The sequence below is a fragment of the Lethenteron reissneri genome, chromosome 22, assembly GCF_015708825.2.
Source record: "Lethenteron reissneri isolate LAM-NWPU_2019-01 chromosome 22, ASM1570882v1, whole genome shotgun sequence".
NCBI lineage: Eukaryota > Metazoa > Chordata > Hyperoartia > Petromyzontiformes > Petromyzontidae > Lethenteron > Lethenteron reissneri.
Window position 1 is genome coordinate 2,677,030 of NC_083800.1, and position 20,550 is coordinate 2,697,579.

Genomic DNA, 20,550 nt, shown 5'->3' on the forward strand with positions numbered 1-20,550 from the left:
CGACGACGAATATCGCAACAACGTAAAATCAAAGTGATTTACAGAAGGGGGGGGGGGTGGTGGTGGTGGTGGAGGCTGAGAGGCCACGGATAACGAGAACGGACGGACGACGCTGTCGTCGATGTAAGTGTGGGGTTCGAGGCGACGTTGATCAGGTAGCGGTGTTAATAAAGTGACGACGTATTTACAAAACAACGTAAAAAAATGGGGAAATCGGGGCATGACTGTTTATACGTATCATATCGTTAGTCTGCGTATTTTGTTCGGGTCCACACATTGTTTTACCATTTTGTGTATATTCTGAACCCAGAAATTCCTCGCGATATCATTGACAGCGGCGCGCAAACGCAAGCCCGGTTAATCCGGCCGTGAACAACGCGACAAATGCGGACGGAGTAGGCAGGCGGGTGCCGGGGACTCTCTTCTCACCGCGCCTCTATAATGCGCTACCCGCCCGTGACACTTTAAACCGCAAATCCGATCCGATTGGGAGCGCAACGACGCCTCGGCTCAAACCTCCCCCCGATGGCCCCCGCGAGCTCCGTGTGGCGGGTGGCGCCGTGCCAGCGTCCGGCAGGCTCAATGTCGAACGCCCCCCCCCCTGCCAGTCCCGCCTCACCAACAACAACAACCGCCATTCGCTACTAAGTGGCGGTGACGTCACCACGACGCTTGTGCCAGGCCATGTGCACCTTGAGGCCACGTGAAGTGTCGAACGCCCGCTGGCAGGAGGTCACGGGGCAAACCCAAGTGCCACGGGTCGACTGACCGAGATGACCGAGATGACTGGCTGATTTCAAAGTTCATTGATTAGGTATAGCCCTGTGAGCCATGCGGCTCTTGAATCGGGTGTAACCGCAACAACACCACCACCACCAACACCACCACCACCGCACCACCGCACCGTTGTTGTGATTGTTATCATTGATCGCGAAACGTTTCCCACGTGGCGGAGACTTACGGGACGTCACTCGCACGTAAAGCGGACCCGTCCGTGGTGTGACTTAGCACCTCCTGCGGTTTGTTTGGGGGGCTTTTTTTGGCATTAAAAGGGAGAGACACGATCATTAAGCATTATTTGAGCAGGCAAATAGCCTATTGAGACACCGGACAAGTCATCATCAGCCTTTGTCTATCCACTGCTGGATGAAGGCCTCCCCACGGCGTCGCCATCCTTCGTGGCCCAGTGATGCTACTCTCCCTCCATCTCCTTGCTGCACATGAACCCATCTCATGGCTTCACCTCCACAGTGGTAATCCTCTTGGACGCGTTGATGCGCCGCGGTGACGAGATGTTAACTACCTCGCCTGGTGTGCAGGAGGTCGTGGGTTCGATCCCGACCCTGACGCCTGCTGAAAATTTTGAGTTTGCGTGTCTCTCCCTCTCTCATCATCATCATCATCACGGTGGCTATGAGATGTTAACTACCTCGCCTGGTGTACAGGAAGTCGTGGGTTCGATCCCGATCCCGACCCTGACGCCTGCTGAAAATTTGGAGTTTGCGTGTCTCTCTCTGCGTGGTCACGTGGATTTTTCTCCAGGTCTCCCGGCTTTTCCCTCCACATTTAGAAACATGCGTTTAGAGTATGTGGCTGCTAAAGCTACACGTGATAAGCCACTTTGTTGAGCTATCATTTGTGGCCAGGTCACTTAAAAAACAAGAGCTGCGTAGCTCAGTGGGCCTTACCTGGTAAAATTTAAAAAAATCTAATAATAGTTTAGAGTCCTAACCCCATTTTACTTGTGACAATTGTCAAAATTGTATCTCTGGTTTGTGTTTTGTTTCCTGGTCCATCTCTCTCCGCGGGATTTTGCAACATCAAAAATCCACTTGTGTCACCGCAAATAGACGTGAACGAGGAGAACTGTTGACACACCAATGTAACTGGATATTTGCACGGGAGGAGGGCGAGGGGAATACAATTAAAAACAAGGTCTCATGATGTGCACACATGTATTGCGCATGTCTCTATTGTGCCGGTTTTTTCATGAACTGCAATCAATGGAAGCATCAGGTTGCGTTGTGTGTACACACACAGGCCGTGTGTTGCAAGGGGATTCTCGATGGCAATCACTCAGCGTCACTAGGAGGAGACTGCATGGTGGATTCACGCGTCTATCGGAGCTTCTCGATGGGTCCAGGCTAACTCTACGGTAGTGCCACACGGTTGCGAGATGTTAACTACCTCGCTTGGTATACAGGATGCTCATGGGTTCCATCCCGACTCTGACGCATGTATATTTGGAGTTTGCATATTTTCCGCGTTTTTTCCTCCACATTTAAAACCAACATACGTTTAGAGTATTTGGTTAGGGTAAGGGTTAGGATAGGGTTGGGGTTGGAGTTAGGGTTAGGGTGAGGGTTGGGTTAGGGGAAGGATTGGGTTGGGGTTAGGGTTAGGGTAAGGATTGGGTTGGGTTAGGGTTGGGTTAGGGTTGGGGTTAGGGTAAGGATTGGGTTAGGGTTGGGGTTAGGGTTGGGGTTAGGGTTAGGGTAAGGATTGGGTTAGGGTTGGGGTTAGGGTTAGGGTTGGGTTGGGGTTAGGGTAAGGATTGGGTTGGGGTTGGGGTTAGGGTTGGGGTTAGGGTAAGGATTGGGTTGGGGTTAGGGTTAGGGTTAGGGATAGATGACAAGCCACTTTGTTGAACTATCAATTGTAACCAGGTCGCTACTGAAACAGAGCTATATAATAGCTCAGTGGGCCTTCCCTGGTAACATCAAAATAATAATTAATAGTTGTTGTTTATAAGACTGCCGACCACAGGCCCGGTGCTTTGAGGGGTGATGACGTAGGCCCTGCATCACCAAAATGTCCCCTCTGGCCTAACCCAAGTTCTCTCTCCTTCGCGACGAATCTCGCTCTCGTGGTGGCCCACCACGCATTGGGGTTTTCCGGCCCTCTCCATCCGAGAGGAGCCGAGCCCTGCCAGCCACCGCGGCAATGTCTGCCTGCAGGTAGCGGAACGGCACGCGCCAGTCAGCATACCACTCCCACGGCTCACCGTTCCTCTTCACTGCCACGATTAGGGAGTATGCAAAGTGGTACCTACTGTTAAAGGCAGAGATGTGGACTCGAGTCATGTGACTTGGACTCGAGTCAGACTCGAGTCATGAATTTGATGACTTCAGACTCGACTTGGACTTGCATAACAATGACTTTGTCCCACCTCTGAGGTGTGGACTCGAGTCATGTGACTTGGACTCGAGTCAGACTCGAGTCATGAATTTGATGACTTCAGACTCGACTTGGACTTGCATAACAATGACTTTGTCCCACCTCTGAGGTGTGGACTCGAGTCATGTGACTTGGACTCGAGTCGGACTCGAGTCATGAATTTGATGACTTCAGACTCGACTTGGACTTGCATAACAATGACTTTGTCCCACCTCTGAGGTGTGGACTCGAGTCATGTGACTTGGACTCGAGTCAGACTCGAGGTCATGAATTTGATGACTTCAGACTCGACTTGGACTTGCATAACAATGACTTTGTCCCACCTCTGGTTAAAGGTAAGCGAGGGTCATTTGAGGCGATGTCGAAACGTGGGTTGGAGAGAGAGGGGGGGGGGCGTACAGCAGTGTTGGAGAACAGCACAGAGGGGAGTGGCTCAGAGTGGATCGGCTCTTTTGGCTTGACCCTCACGGGTTGCGACCAAAAACAAATGTGAACATTAACCCGATGGCATAGGGGGCCGTCCATAAATGACGTCACGCGATTTGGGACGATTTTAACCCCCCCCCCCCCTTTGTCACACGGCGTCACAAAAAGTCAGACCCCACCTCAAATATGACGTCACAAAGCTCTACCCCCCCCCCACCCCCCCAAATAAAACATGCTTCAAATCGCTTTAAACTATTGTCATTGTAGTGCGTATTTAATGTGGCGCTGCACTCTGATGTTGTAGGAGAAAACATTTATTTAAAAGTGTATTTAATTAAGTAGAACGTGTTGTCTATATTTATTTAAAGTTGCGCATTTTTATGTGACGTCACATTTCTCAACCCCCCCTCCCCCCCCATCGCCACACATCGTCACAAATGTCTGACCCCCCCCCCCCCCCAGATGCGTGACGTCATTTATGGACGGCCCCAAACGCAGCAGGAGATGCACATTGGAAGAGTGCGGGCACATGCGGTGTCCGAGCCCGCTGTCAATCCACTGCTGGACGAGGGCTTTCCCAGACTGCGCGGGTTGTGGCGGTTGTGTCACCATACTTCACAGCGCGTGTTGGAGAGTGCGGGCAGAATACGACATTGGGAGTACGCATCGGATTTTATTTACTGCACCAGACCTCTGCTGACCAGGGCGGCAAAGCCGATTGCAACCCATGATTGCGCCTTGCTCTCACAACAAGAACACGCATTCCCACAATGCAACGCGCTAGCTGATTTTTTCTCTCTCACAAGAACACGCATTCCCACAATGCAACGCGCCAGCTGATTTTTTTTTAATAATTTGTTCATATAAATTTGTTTATTTAGTCATAGGTGGTTGTTTATGGAAGTGTTCGTCCGGTGCTCAACATATACTATTAGGCAACGATTCGCAATACTTATTTAATGACCAGTAATCGGAATAAATTTTTGTAACATTTAAATCTCATCAGGCCCCTTATTAACCCTTATTAACTCCATCCAATCTGCCTCTACGGTCTTCGTCTGCTATGAAGAGAGGCCATTGCCTAACACGGCGCAGGTTAAAGTTAGACTCAAAACTTTCGTGACTGTAGGAATTCATATTCTTAGTTCTTTCGGTAAAGTCATGTAGATAGAGAGCAACTGATGAAGACCGCTTGTGTTGCGATCGAAACGTCGTGAGCTTTTTTTTAATTCCTTTATATTAAGTTCACTTGCTTGCTTACGACCGTGCAAATCTTTCGGTCGTTTTTTAACCCACTTCCCGTGATCCAATCGAGCTGACATTTTGCACACAGACTCGTTGTGCGTGACAATTTATTTTCGTGAAAAAAAATTCCAAAATTTTCCACTTTTTAGGGAAAAATGTTTTTCACTAACACAATCATATATTTTTCCTAAACACAGAAAATTATTCAAGAAAACAACAAAAATGTACAATATAAACAATCATACAAAAACTGAAAACCTTATAATCCTTATATACGACTTTTCTTATATTTAATTTTAAATACCAATGTGATAAAAATGAAACTCTTACTCAAGAAAAACAGAAATGAATAATAAAATAAAACCGATGCCACGCATATAAAGGATTAATAGTGAAAAACTTTGTTTTTACGGGTTAATTTATTTTGTTTTTAATTAGAATTTTTTTTTTTTACCGAAAGAACCAAGAATGCGGCGCAAATGATTTACTTTATTTAAAGCGGCAGTGTCTTAGGCGGATGTTGGGTTTTGTTAACTGTGCCTGCGCACCCCAGCCAATGAATCAACATCACCAAACGATGGATCTTGGGCACAAAGTGGTTGCCCATTGCCAAGGCTATCCAAGTTCAGCTGTGCTGAGCTTCCGCGATCTGACGAGGTGGGGCACGTTTCCAGCGATTCGATCATCGGCTCAAAAAACTGTGAAATTACAAGAGTGAGTCAATCCACTTGCTGGGTGCAGACCTCCAGGTGCCTTGATGTCACGGGAACTTTTTGACCATACCTAACCAAGCTCAGACATTACCGCCGATTTTTTTGGATGAAGTCAGTCCGGATCCTTGATTTAACCGCGAGATGAAACAAACCCACTCAGGCGTTACCTATTTTGCGAGCGCAACCTGGGCTAAATGCGGCTGTGTCGCCTTTAAGGCTCATGGAGCGAATGAGGCGTGACAAATGGGACGGAGCGTGTGAGACGGACGACACAACGGAGCGACTCGTAATCACAGCCCCTGAGTCGTGACAATGCTGCGTTAAATTACACGAATGGCCCACCATCACTCGAGGCTTAGTCACGAGGGGGAGGCATCAATTGCCAAATATGTACACTCGGTGCAACGTCTGTTGACGGATAAAGCGGTGTCCATGGGGGTGCTAAGCAGCACCTGAGAAACAACAACCCCCTTGAAATCAGGAGAAACACGTGCCACTCGACCAGACCTGGTGAGGCGGCTGGGGGCGGTGTTCATCGGTGGTCAGAGTTCTACTTGGTGTTGGATTACCCCAGCAGGGGACCCGTGTCTACGGACCCCCCCTCCCACCCAGAGCGTGGCACAGCATCAAATGACCCTTTGTGCGAAGGGCAGTCGTAGCGAGCGGTTAAGACAAGTACAAAACCGATCAGATCCCATCTGTGACGCGTTCTATACTGCCATTTTACATTTGTATTACTAAACATCGGGGCATCAGATAACATGTAAAGAGCGAGGCGCTTTGTGTTTTTGGCCTTGTTTTATAAATGTCTCACTGAAGGGGATGAAAAGAATGTGGTCGAACGGGAGCTGGTGCACAAACAAGGCAAGATTCGCTCCTCCCAGTTGCCTCTTGCAGGTGAGTTTAGAAGAGTAGCGTGCCCCCCAAATACACAACACGGTTCGTTCTAGAGGATCAGGATTGGAACCTTATTGAACCAAGGAGGGACCCACATATCCCAGAGCACGTCTTGAAACGCGTGTGCAGTGCTAACAATACGCCGCTTCTGCCTGTCACGCAAGCCTAGAATGCGACTTAGGGAAATGTTACATGTCTGGGTTTGCGCACACCATCTGCGTTAGTTCTATTCGCATTGGGGATGCTGGTGGCTCTCCACTCGGCAAGAACCGAATGGGTGGTCGGGCGTTCTCTCTTCAGTGAATCGGGACGAGAGCTTGCGGTGTGATTTGTGTTACAGTTTAGACCTCGCGGTGAAAAATCGAGATATTTAGATTTTTTTTTTAAGTAACCGTGCAAATGTTGCACCGTGGCGCTCGTTTCAAAGTGGCGAGAGCTGAGCTCGCCCCATCGCCACACGGAGTGGCGGAAATCTGCAATCGAATGCCCGTGGTGTGAAGGAGGCGCGATTAAAGCCACCTTGATTCGGCGTTGCGCAAACGTAGCCTTTGGTATCTTTTGTCGATGGCTTTTCTCGTCATTTTACAGATTCGAGTGTGCTTAGGCTGCACTGCACCACCACAAAAACGGCACCAGTAAGCGAACGGACGATTCCAGTAAGGACGTCCTTCAACGCTCGTTCCTCCTCCCACAACCTATTTTACCCTTGATCATATCTACATCACACATCTGTCCCAATGAACATAACAACGACACAGATCCCCCGTATAGCCTTAACAGCCTGGTGGGGCAAGTTCTGGAAGGGAGCACAAATGAAGGCCGGTACGGGGCACGAGGGATTAGGTGGCCAGAACCACGCCCGGCCGCCTTTGTCTCCCAAGTGGCGATGTTAACACACCGCACCAGGTACTCATTTGAGGCCGAGTCGACAGAGAAGAGGCCCGGTTCAGATAATCGTCACTGGTGTTGACAGTGTGCCGCCCCCCCCCCCCCCCCACCATTTTTTTCAAATTAAACAGGAAGTATCTCATCTGACACCGTAGACGTCAAAGCGCGCGGGGGGGCGGTCCCCCCAAAGCACGGGGCCCGGGGCTATCTCCCCTATTCGCCGCGGGGTTTGTGCCCTCGTTTAAAAGCTGCGCACACGGACCGCTGCCAAAATACGTCGCTGTGCGGTTAAGGTTCCTTGTGGGAGTGGTAAAATCGAACTGTCCAACCCCGTGCTTGGGTGGTTCTCGGGGTTTGGACGAAGCACGGGTGGAGGCGCTACGCCGCGCTGCACGAGACGGGAGGCGGCTACGCGCCGTTAAAAGGTGCTCAGGGTGAGCCCGGCACTGCAAAGCAAAAACAATATAAAAAAAAGATAATCTGGGGGGGGGGCAAAAATAATACACACCAACTGCACACAATGACTGGACCATTTTTTTTTTGACAGTGAAGGAAAATAAAACCGGTTGGGCTGGATAGCAACTGATTTGCCCAAAAAAAATGATACGTGAAAATCGGGTCATTAGGTACATCAAAGGACATTGGAAGTTTATTCCAATGATAACCCACTTCAAGGAGGTAATTTATTTCTTTGAAATGTGTATTCAATAACCATTCGAGTGAGCCAGGTTTCCTTTAGATCGTGGAGACAGAGGCTTGGGCAAGGTGGCGCGCACAACGTGCATATACACCCCGTGATCAGAGTTGGTTTCCCGGACACGGCTAACATCAGTGGCCAGTGAAAACAGAACAGGCTCTGTAACCCCCCATCCCTCTTAGCGCGGTCCCTCTCTCTCTCCCCCCACGTTGACAACTCCGTATGAACCCGCATGGTCACGTTTGGCCGCATATTAAATGCAAATCTGAGTTTGTTCAACCCCCGCACCTCCGATGGTCACGGGTGGCAACGTACGGCGCGGAAGAAGTTAAACAAAACACAGGTACAGTGGCAATCGCTACAATCAACACCTGAGACGTTGCCACATCCATGGAAAAGTCTCAAATCTCGATAATAATGACGTGTCACCAGTGTAGAGAGATCCAACTGCCGTACAATGTTTATACAGCCAGGCGTGTGTGTGTGCGGTTTAATTGTCTATTAATAGTCCACTTTTTTCATCAAAAGCATGTCATGTAGCTGCTGCCCCAAACTACCTGCAATCCTCCAAGTTTCGTGTCTCGGCAACTCCATTCTGCCGTCTCTGTCCTCATTTAAACCGACTCTGTGATCGAAATCACTCAAGTTAACAACTCAATGCCCGATGCACAAATTCGAAGGCGACATCGCAGCGATGCACTCCGCTGCTCACGAAGCGGTTGTCTGGGTTTGACCACCTGAATGTGAGGTTGTAGTTGATGCTCCGCATCTCCAACAGCCATACGAAAGATGAAGTTACGTTGATTGGGAGTCCCCACCCAATTGGCCTGCAGGCCCTCATTGAGGCAGAGCTGGAGCCAGCAAGCCTCATCATAAATCTTAAATAACACTGGTCAACAAAAAACATTTTTTCTGGCCTGGACTTTTGCATGCTGTTTTAGACTAATTTCAGGGTGCTGATTCCAAATCTGATCTCAGATTTGCTCTATCACATCTCATTTTTATGCTATCGGCATACCCCATTTTCATTGATTTTACCCGAAATTTACTCCGTCACTTATGATTGCAAGTTGTTGCGAGTCAGTGACTGCTTTAGAGTTAAAATGTGGTGCTGTATTTTTAGGATAGTGTGTTTATAATATCATTTTATGTAGATATCCACATTTCTTTAATATTTTTCTTCTGCAGTTTTTATTGAAAATGTAATATTTGATATATCAAAAACCTGATGTGATAGACAAAAACTGATGCCAGATTTGGAATCAGCACCCCAAAATTACCTTAAACCCGTTGGAATGCCTTATGCCATTAAAAGTGTGTTGACCAGTGTAATACATCACACCGCTATGGACACCCTGTAGTTCATAGAAGGAAAAACAATCCAGGGACATGTTTTTATTGTATAGAGTTTGAATTCAATACAATACAATTCAACCATAACGCTGTTAAGTGATGGCAACAGCAACAAAGAGTATGGACAACACTGGTATCCCACAATCCCCTGGGAGAATTTTGTCTGACGTAATAAACCAATATGACACGCACATATTTCCACTTGTTGCAGAGCTTAATGGTTCACGCACAGTGGCCATCCTGGTTTATATTGTGGGTGCGTTTACCATAAAACAAATACACGCCGCACACCGCGTGATCAATCCTGTGATGTAAATCTAAAACAGAGTAGATGCATTGCATGCCGGCATCACGGTCCAAAGTGAAAAAAACGACTCGAAAATTACTTAAATTGGATAAACTCACAGTGACATTGCCAACCCCCACCATCGACAGACCACTGTGAATCACAGCGTCTTAGGTGATGGCGTTTTCCTCTTAGAATGGTGACAATTATCAAACGTGCGTACACTCATTACTATAATGACGATTCTTCATGGTTCTTTCGGTAAAGTTACGTAGAAGGGAAATAATAAAAATAAAACATAATAAAATACAATTCTCACGACGTTTCGGCCACAACGCAAGCAGCCGTCCTCAGGTGAAAAACAGGTCTGTCGGAAAGACAGCGTCCGACCTGTTCTTCACCTGAGGACGGCTGCTTGCGTTGTGGCCGAAACGTCGTGAGAATTGTATTTATTAAGTTTTATTTGTATTATTTTATTATTTCCCTTCTACGTGACTTTACCGAAAGAACCAAGAAGATGAATCCCTGCAGTCACGAAAGCTTTAAATCGAAATATAATGACGATCGTCTACTTGTTTAACAATAATAGCAGCGCACCAATACAAGACCCGCCACTCGCCACTAAAGAACACTGACGTCACCAAACGGCAGCCCGCCCTGTGCCAGGTTAGGTGCACTTTGAGGCCACGTGAAGCGTCCCGAAGGAAGCCTCTCCGAGGGTCAGAGGTCACGGGACAGACCCAGGGTTAACCAAGCGTGGCTTGGCTTTTTTTTTACCGACTGAGATACACAAAGCCGTGCCAGTCACAGCAGTCACCCATCACGTGCCAACCGCTCTCTCACCTGCGGGCCAAGCGCGAGGTTGCACGACGTTCAGAAAGTAGTTGGTCATGTTGAAGAACGGCTCGATGCTGCCGGGATGATAGCTGGCGTCCACGGTGAGCGGGCTGCTGCTGATGGACGGGTAAACCGACGAGTTGCCGGTGGTCGCCTGGGCAGACATCGCGGGCGCGAGCGCGCACAGAGCGGCCAGGCAAAGCCACGCGGCCGTAGCACGGCGCTGCTGCCGCATGTCCGAGCCGTGGACCAGGGGTCTCTGTTCCCCAGAGTGGGAAAAACAACAACGCGAAGTCTTTTTTTTCTCTCTCTCTCTGTCTCTTTGCAGCGATCCACCTGCCGGATCCCTCGTTTTGTACCCGCGACAACTAAAAAAAAACCGCGTTAGCTTCCGAAAGCAAAAAAACAAATGAACGAACTTTAATTTCCCCCGGGGAGAGTTCGACTTAAATGAAAAATTGCTCACCTGAAGACACGAAAACAAATAAAAGTTGCCTATTTCACAACACTGCGAGACGACGACGTTTGTCCTGTGTACACCTGCCAATTGTCACTTTTCAGCAGCGGAAAATCAAGTTACGATTCACCGTGGCAATCAAGACGACCACGCTGGCTGGCTGGCTGGTTAGGTGGTGGGTGTTTGCCCAGGCGTTTGCGTTGACAGGGTCAAATCAACTCTGTGCACCCTGCGGCCAAGTCCGACGTGGGTGCGCGTGAATTATTCTCGTCCCCTAATCCGCGAACCCTTAAAAGCTCCTTTCAGCCCGCTGAGTCAAGCGCGCAGGAAATTACATCGCTTTTGTCTGCTGTGGGCGGTGGGAGGTGGAGGGAGGGTGGGGGGCGTTGTTACACACCACCTGGACAGCTCCACTCCCTAACACAGAAACACACTGTGAGACTAACACAGCCACACACTGTGAGACTAACACAGCTCCACACACTGTGAGACTAACACAGCCACACACTGTGAGATTAACACAGCCACACACTGTGAGACTAACACAGACACACACACTGTGAGACTAACACAGCCACACACTGTGAGACTAACACAGCTCCACACACTGTGAGACTAACACAGACACACACTGTGAGATTAACACAGCCACACACTGTGAGACTAACACAGCCACACACTGTGAGACTAACACAGAAACACACTGTGAGACTAACACAGCCACACACTGTGAGTCTAACACAGCCACACACTGTGAATCTAACACAGCCACACACTGTGAATATAACACAGCCACACACTGTGAGACTCACACAGCCACACACTGTGAGTTTAACACAGCCTGACACTGTGAGACTAACACAGCCACACACTGTGAGACTAACACAGCCACACACTGTGAGACTAACACAGCCACACACTGTGAGTCTAACACAGCCACACACACTGTGAGACTAACACAGCCACACACTGTGAAACTAACACAGCCACACACTGTGAGACTAACACAGCCACACACTGTGATATTAACATAGCCACACACTGTGAGACTAACAGCCACACACTGTGAGACTAACACAGCCACACACTGTGAATATAACACAGCCACACACTGTGAGACTCACACAGCCACACACTGTGAGTTTAACACAGCCTGACACTGTGAGACTAACACAGCCACACACTGTGAGACTCACACAGCCACACACTGTGAGTTTAACACAGCCTGACACTGTGAGACTAACACAGCCACACACTGTGAGACTAACACAGCCACACACACTGTGCGTGTAACACAGCCACACACTGTGAGACTAACACAGCCACACACACTGTGAGTCTAACACAGCCACACACACTGTGAGACTAACACAGCCACACACACTGTGAGTCTAACACAGCCACACACACTGTGAGACTAACGCAGCCACACACTGTGAGTCTAACACAGCCACACACACTGTGAGACTAACACAGCCACACACACTGTGATATTAACACAACCACACACTGTGAGACTAACACAGCCACACACTGTGAGATTAACACAGCCACACACACTGTGAGATTAACACAAACACACACACTGTGAGATTAACACAGCAGGGTGGTGACACTTGGAGCGCCCGAGAATGATGGCTGGGGGGCAATTCTGCAGCGCGACCTTGTTGAATTTCTTTCGCACCGTACCTATCCAACCGTACTAATCGCAGGTGAGGGCTAGACACAATTCATCTTAAACTATTTTTTTTTTAAAGACGCAATTTTTGTAACGAACGCGAAGCAGACCGAGTGACGATGTTGATCTGTGCTCGGCTTGTGTCTCGTGCATCCTGGCCGAGCCGCTCACCACGCCGTGCACATGGGGAACGTCTGCGACACGACTTGTGCCGACAGATTTGACCGGTTTTTTAAGTGTTTGGGGGGGGCGTTAATCCTTTAGCGGTGGGGGGCTCGCACCCCCCCCCCTCCAGCCCTCCCGGGGGGCCTGTGGGGGAGATGGGAACCTGTGAGAGAGGAGCAAGAGGGATCACTCGGGCTGCCGTTACCAGCTGAACTTTCTGGGACTTAGCCAGTGAGAGACACCCCCCCCCGACACACACAAGCACACACACGCCATGCACACACACACACACACCATGCACACACACACTCCATACACACACACCATGCACACACTCCATGCACACACACTCCATGCACACACACCATGCACACACACACACTCCATGCACACACACACACACCATGCACACACACACTCCACGCACACACACTCCATACACACACACTCCATGCACACACACACACTCCATGCACACACACACACTCCATGCACACACACACTCCATGCACACACACACACACAAACTCCATGCACACACACACACTCCATACACACACACACTCCATGCACACACACACACACCATGCACACACACACACTCCATGCACACACACACACTCCATGCACACACACGCACACTCCATGCACACACACACACTCCATGCACACACACACGCTCACACACGACTCCATGCACCCTGCAGCCTGAGACACGGATTGGCGAGAGGAGGAATCGGCCGGGGGTCTGCGCGCCGTTTCACGCCCCACCGACTCCGCCGTTCATGGCGACGTCCGCGCGGATTTAACCCCCCGGAGTTTCCCATCTGCTGGGAAGAGGACACGACATCGCTCGCAAACATTTTAGTTCTTGCCGACGATCAATAGTCATGTTTGGGGGTTGTAGCGCGTAAATATATAAATGTGTCGTTAAACCCGCCACCACCCGACACAGCCAACTCGTAAAATTTGTCCCGTGAACGAAACGTGCAAATGAGTTACTACTTCGTCAGCGCACCGGTGTGTTGGAGGGTAAACCAGCAACATATACTCGTCGAGAAAGCGTTTCACTGGCGATAACAACCAGCTTCATCAGGCGGCAGCCAGAATTGCGAAGGAGTCTTGTAAATCAGTCAGCAGAATAATGATTTACAATTCATCGTCAATCCACTGCCACATTAAGGCCGCCCCCCCCCCCCCCTCTCATGAAGGTTCTTTGACTGGTACTTTAAAACGATGGTCAATATGGGCTGACAAAGCGGTAGGGCCCATAACCGGTTCAGATTTCACTCCACAACGCGATGTTAGCCATGGCCAGAAATTGAACTCGGTCCACCGGGTTCATGGTGCAGTGTGTACCACCACCTCAACCTGCACACCAGTATCACTCTTCATTTCTAATAATATATATGTATGTAGTACAATACTTGTAGTGTCACGCGTGCATTCTATGCAATGACTGCGTATTCATACAAATGTTAACCAATTTAACCGTGGCCATCTGGGTCTCCCTTTGTAAATACATCATAATAGAAAGATGCCTTGGCACTACTCAGATCATCCTGACAAGCCAGAAGGTGGAGCTTGTAAGCCTCCGCATGAACCGTTAAGCTCAGTGGGACCTCCGCTACGCTCACGGTGATGCCACCCACAACCTTCGGAGCCCGAAGATGATCATGACCCCAGGGACAGGAACGTCTGAACACAGGTCACAGGTTCACGTTTGGTCACGCAAAGAATACCACGTGCACTGTGCTTGCAACATTTCTCGGTGACGAGTGATCTGTCGCGAAGTGTTGCGTAAAGAGGACTGTGAGATGCCAAATGACCGAGCAGGTAAGATTGAGTAACGAACACATTCCTGCGGAGGGAGCTGGTAGGAACGTTGGGTTGCTTGGTCAATGGCCAGGGTCAACGGCGGCGTGGTGTATTCCGCAAATATGGCCGACTGTGAGGGCGGGCACAAGTCGGCGTGAGTAGGTTAAACGTTGAGTTTTATAAGGGCACCACGGGGTGACCAGCCCCTCCCCACCCAGCCCCACCCCTCCCACCCCCCACCCAGCCCCACCCTCCCCACCCAGCCCCTCCCCACCCTCCCCACCCAGCCCCTCCCCACCCTCCCCACCCAGCCCCTCCCCTCTCCACCCAGCCCCACCCCTCCCATTTTTGGATGCACGACGGACGGACGGACGGACACAATAATCCCCTGTGGGCTGGTGTAACCAGGAGGTTCCTACTACCAGTATTATGTTAATGGTGTGTTAAGGCAAGCACGCGCACAAACATGCCCGTAGGATGACGTGAGATGTATTTTTAAGTTGGTCAGAACACTCGCATGGAAAAAAATGTAAACGACCACTGTACCATCGTCACCTATAAGCAGAGTCGAACCCTGACGCATTGCATCTCAAGGGCAAGCGGTTGCCGAATGAAGACACGGGGTCGCACCTCGTTTCACACACAGTGCTCGCCACAAATGAAGCACAATAACTTGCTGATGTCGTCAAGGAGTATAAACCATCATCGTCACGCGAACTCCGGTCCATTCTCGCAGCAGCAGCAGCAGCAACGGCTTTTGGGTGCTAGACCATCGAACAGAGACGGCTGTCACCGCATCGCGCGGCGCTTTCAGACGCGCTTCTGCGGCCGTCTGGAACGCTCCTCCTTCCGATATTAAGAAGCCACTCGGAGCTAGGCACGTTTGACTGCAAGTTGAAAACTCGTTTATCTAGAACTGATTTTTGTTGTTGTTCGATTTGTTGTCCTTCCCCCGCATCAACTGATTAGCACGGTTGGCTACGTACGGTGCGAAAGACGTTCAACATACATACCTGCAAATGCAGCTTTGCATATTACTCACACACTCACGCGCGCGCAAGCATTACAAACAAATATTATTCACTTGCACGCATTAAACACACACATAACATAAACACACAGACTTGTAATGCGCACAGTTTGTTAATGATTCAGAGAAGTGGGAAAGCACAGAGCAAGCTGTAAGGTAGCCAAATCCCCGCTGCTTTGGGCGCCTCGACTCTTCAGGCTCGTACCCAGCACCGCAGCCCTCGTCTCCCGGTGCCTGGCGTTCACACGGCGCAACAGGCGGTCATTCAAGGCCGAGTCGACGTAGTGGGAGGCCAGAACAAGTCGTAGTGCCGTAAGCCAGGAATGCAACGTCACGTCTCTGGGTTTGTGGTGCGGTGTGGCGCTCACCACGACGCATCCGCGCGCCCCGGACGACACATTCGCGCGCGTCAACGCAGTTTGACAGCGGAAAGCGATTGATAAAGCACCCGACTCTGTAATTGACGTTGGAAACGATGAATAGTGGCGAGGGATAATGATTTAAATCGGCGTACCACCGCCCATCCACTACCCCCCCCCCCGTCAGCATGCCACACAGACAGCAGAAGTGACAACGTGCGTCAAATACAATGCCGGAGTAAGCTGGTGCGGGGCCTGTAGCACATGATGTTATAAAGGGGCCCTAAATAAAAAAACAAAACGTAAATATTAAAACACAAATGTTTCACTTGCATAGTAAAGTAATTGTGTTTTTCCATTTGCTATACAGCCAGATAATACGACAAATTTCTAACCTTAAACACCCAGTCGTTCATAAAAGTTGAAGGCAGTATAGTACTATAGTAATAGAGCAAGATGCAGAATCACTGAACCGGAATTGATAGCTTGTAAGCATTTAGCGCGGGGCCCTTGAAAGTGCCGGGCCCGTAGCAACTACATATGTAGCTACTACACATGTAATTACTACACATGTAGCTACTTTCGCTACGAGGATAATCCGACACTGGTCAAACATCGACATCGCTTTTCCGTCGCCTTGCATTCACCGCTTCGGATGGCCCGCGCCTCGCCTAACAATGAGTGCAGTGGGTGGACACATTTCTCCACCCATGCGCTCTGTACGCCCTGTACTCGGAACCATCATCATGGTCAGGTTTCTGAGAACCGACCACTGCGTTGTATTTTAATCGTCATAATTTACCTTTTTAACTCGCTCCGCTTCAACGACCCGCAAATATTGGCAGAAGTAAATGTCACATCAAGGAGTCGATGTCCTTATTCTTTACGTACGCTTTCCACACCGTCACAAACAGACGGGTTGTTTGAGAACCACTCCCCACCCAATTCCTTCTGCCCTCTGTCTATTTGACTACTTCTACTCTTAGGTTTTTTCGGTAAAGTCACGTAGGTAAAAATAAATAATAAAAATAGAAATAATAGAAATAATAATAGAAATACAATTCTAATTCACGACGTTTCGGAGGCAACACAAGTCTCCGTCATCAGGTTATTTCTATTATTTTTATTTTTATTATTTATTTTTACCTACGTGACTTTTCCGAAAAAACCTAAGAGTATGAATCCTTGCAGTCACGAAAGCTTCAAATCTAGAATTAACTACTTCTCCCCCCGACTCTCTCTCCGTTGTCTCTTTATCGCTCTGGGATATCGCTACAATGATTATTCTATGCGCCAGTCAATTGGAACTCGGCTGCCCTGGTTCTTGATGTTCCTGTAATGCTTGGGGTTTTTTTTTTTATAAAAAGAGGGGTAGGTGAGGGGAAGCCACCACACCTTCGACTGAAACAGCTGTGAGGCATTCTTTAGCCTCGGGGGCAACATCAATTTATTTTTGTGGAAGTTCACCAAAGTAACTGCAGGTGTGGTCATCATAAAAAAATACTTCTGCTATGCAGAAGTATGCTCAAATGTCAAGCACTCTCACATCACCTGTAATATACCGTGCATGTTATAGGTGCTGTCCCTGCGTTGTACAAAGTGGTCTCCCATCTCCCATTCCGAGCACCCTGCTGAGCTTCTACGATCTGTAGATATCAGAGGGTATCCAGGGCGATTTGGTGATGGGCAATAACCGAGGAGATGGTGAATTTAATTCTTCTTCTTGGTTCTTTCGGTGAAGTCACGTAGAATGGAAATAAGAAAATAAAAATAAAACATTAAATAATTCTCACGACGTTTCGGCCACAACGCAAGCAGCCGTCCTGGAGAGCAGGTCTCTGTCTTCTCGACAGACCTGTTCTCCACCTGAGGACGGCTGCTTGCGTTGTGGCCGAAACGTCGTGAGAATTATTTTATTATGTTTTATTTTTATTATTTTATTATTTCCATTCTACGTGACTGCACCGAAAGAACCAATAAGATGAATCCCTGGAAGTCACGAAAGCATTAAATAGAAATTTATTCATATTACTAGCTAACAAAAAAAACACTCCCCCGCAGTTGCCATTAACACTGCCTTGCAACACACAAAAACATCGGCTAAGGATTCAGACAATGGGCTATTTTTTTCTTCTTTAGAGCAGAGCGAGAAAGAGAGCGGGGGGGGGGAAGAGAGCGCAGAGATATTGGTGTTGGAATTGGAGAGCACACGCTCTCCGCTGTGGGAACCTGAGAGAAGTGTGGGGGGGAGGCACATTGAATAAAGCTGACGAATCTACAGCTGCGACTTTGACACGTGAGCGTTTTTATTTCCTTATCCCACCCAGAGAGGAGTCGGGTTTTAAACTCGTTTCGAGGAACCGCCCGAGCAGCTTGTTCCGTAACATTTGCATGACCATACCTCTCTCCGTGCGATTGTTCACAACATTTCTCCCCTGTCATTTACAAGTCCGGTACTATAAAAAACAAAACAGTGGTACACACGCAAGCTTCGCGGGAGACAATTGCATGGTGTCTTTCTACAACCCCAAGTGTATCGTCATTTTCTTGGTTCTTTCGGTAAAGTCACGTAGAAGGGAAATAATAACAGGACGGCTGCTTGCGTTGTGGCCGAAACGTCGTGAGAATTATTTTATTATGTTTAATTTTTATTATTTTATGATTTCCCTTCTACGTGACTTTACCGAAAGAACCAAGAAGATGAATCCATGCAGTCACGAAAGCTTTAATTCGAAATTTTGTATCGTCATTCATTCATATTTCGCTCATGGTTGTACGCACCGTCCGAATTCAGGTGACCGAATGAACCCGCATCTGACCGGACGCCTTAGGATCTCAGAAGCAAAGCAGGCTTGAGCCTGGTTAGAAGCGTTCAATGGAGACGACCTGGCAATACGGCCCCAGGTGTTGTGGAGGCTTTGGGTGGTGGCCAGTGGGTGTACTCTTGAGTAGCGTGCTGAGGGTCGCGGTTCTTAACCATCACTGCAGCCTGCACTTAAGTGGCTCTCAATCGTAAAACAAAATATTATTGGTTCTTTCGGTAAAGTCACGTAGATAGAAAATAAAAAAATACTTTACCGAAACAACCAAGAATATGAATTGCTGCAGTCACGAAAGTTTTAAGTCAAAACGTATAAAAAAGTAGAATTCAACAAATAAGTTGTACTTACATGCCCCGTGCCTAATTTGTGTGTTCGATGATTTACCTTCTAAAACAATCTGGCCATGTCGCGCACCCCCAGAAAGGGCATCTCGCACCCCGAGCGGCTGCGTGCACCCCCAGGTGAAGACGGAGAAGAAGAACCACTGCTCTGTCGTTTCCTCCCACAAGAAGCCAAACTTTTGATAATGTAAGTGGCCACACATTCTATAAAAAAAAAACTAAACAACTTTTGTTCTATTTTACCAGGTAAGATCCACTGAGCTAATTCTTGACTTAAAGCTTTCGTGACTGCAGGAATTCATATTCTGTGGGTCTATCGGCAAAGTCACGTAGATATGTTCAAAGAAAAGAACAAAAAACTACGACGTTTCGATCGCAACACAAGCGGTCGTCCTGATGACCGCCTGTGTTGCGATTGAAACGTCGTAGTTTCTTGTTCTTTTTTTTTAACCTATTTACGTGACTTTACCGAAAGACCCACAGAATACCAACTGAGCTTTATTGGGTTTTTTTCAGAAGCGACCGGGCCGAAAATGACAGCTCAACTTGAAAATGTATAGCAGCCAAATACTCTAAACGCGTGACGTTGATTCTAACTGTTGCGAGAAACCCCGGAGGACCAGGACAACATCAAGCATGCAGCAGGCGTCAGGGTCGGGATCGAACCCACGACCTCCTGTATACCAGGCGAGGTATCTTCTTGGTTCTTTCGGTAAAGTCACGTAGAATGGAAATAATAAAATAATAAAAATAAAACATAATAAAATAATTCTCACGACGTTTCGGCCACAACGCAAGCAGACTCTGTCTTCTCGACAGACCTGTTCTCCACCTGAGATTCAGACTTTGTCTTCTCGACAGACCTGTTCTCCACCTGAGGACGGCTGCTTGCGTTGTGGCCGAAACGTCGTGGAAATTATTTAATTATGTTTTATTTTTATTATTTTATTATTTACATTCTACGTGACTTTACCGAAAGAACCAAGAAGGTACATCCCTGCAGTCACGAAAGCTTTAAATCGAAACCAGGCGAGGTAGTTCACATCTCAAATGCAGGGCCCTCGTCTTGAGAGTTGTACGACTCGTTTGGGGCTTTCCTGAATGTATCTCGCATGTCCGATGACCACGATCGGCTACGTACGTTAAGACGCGTCTGCTGCTGTGCAGCCTCGAGTATGCCAGTCAGAGATGTTCAGAGGAACTTATCACAAGTTCACACGTTTGGAACCCGTGCAAGTCATATCGGGTTGGGCTGTGTTTCTCCGACGGATTGTTAGGTCTGCCATTCGGACCATTCGGAAGCGATGTTGCGATGCATATTACCAATCGAGTTATTTGTGGGTGGTTTTAATTAGATTTTT

General features: G+C 48.5%; 1 protein-coding gene across 3 annotated transcripts in view; it reads right to left on the minus strand.

Annotated features, from left to right (window-relative positions):
* LOC133345512 (prominin-1-A-like) overlaps positions 1-11,285 on the minus strand; it is a 48,688-nt gene extending 37,403 nt beyond the window's left edge. For all 3 annotated transcript variants that reach the window (XM_061556306.1, XM_061556304.1, XM_061556305.1), the window contains exons 1-2: positions 10,986-11,285; positions 10,526-10,778 (exon numbers count right to left, since the gene is read on the minus strand). In XM_061556306.1, coding sequence (XP_061412290.1) covers positions 10,526-10,754 — 229 coding nt within the window. In that variant the 5' untranslated portion in view covers positions 10,755-10,778; positions 10,986-11,285. The remainder of the gene's footprint in view (positions 1-10,525; positions 10,779-10,985) is intronic.
* Between the last annotated feature and the right edge of the window lie 9,265 nt (positions 11,286-20,550).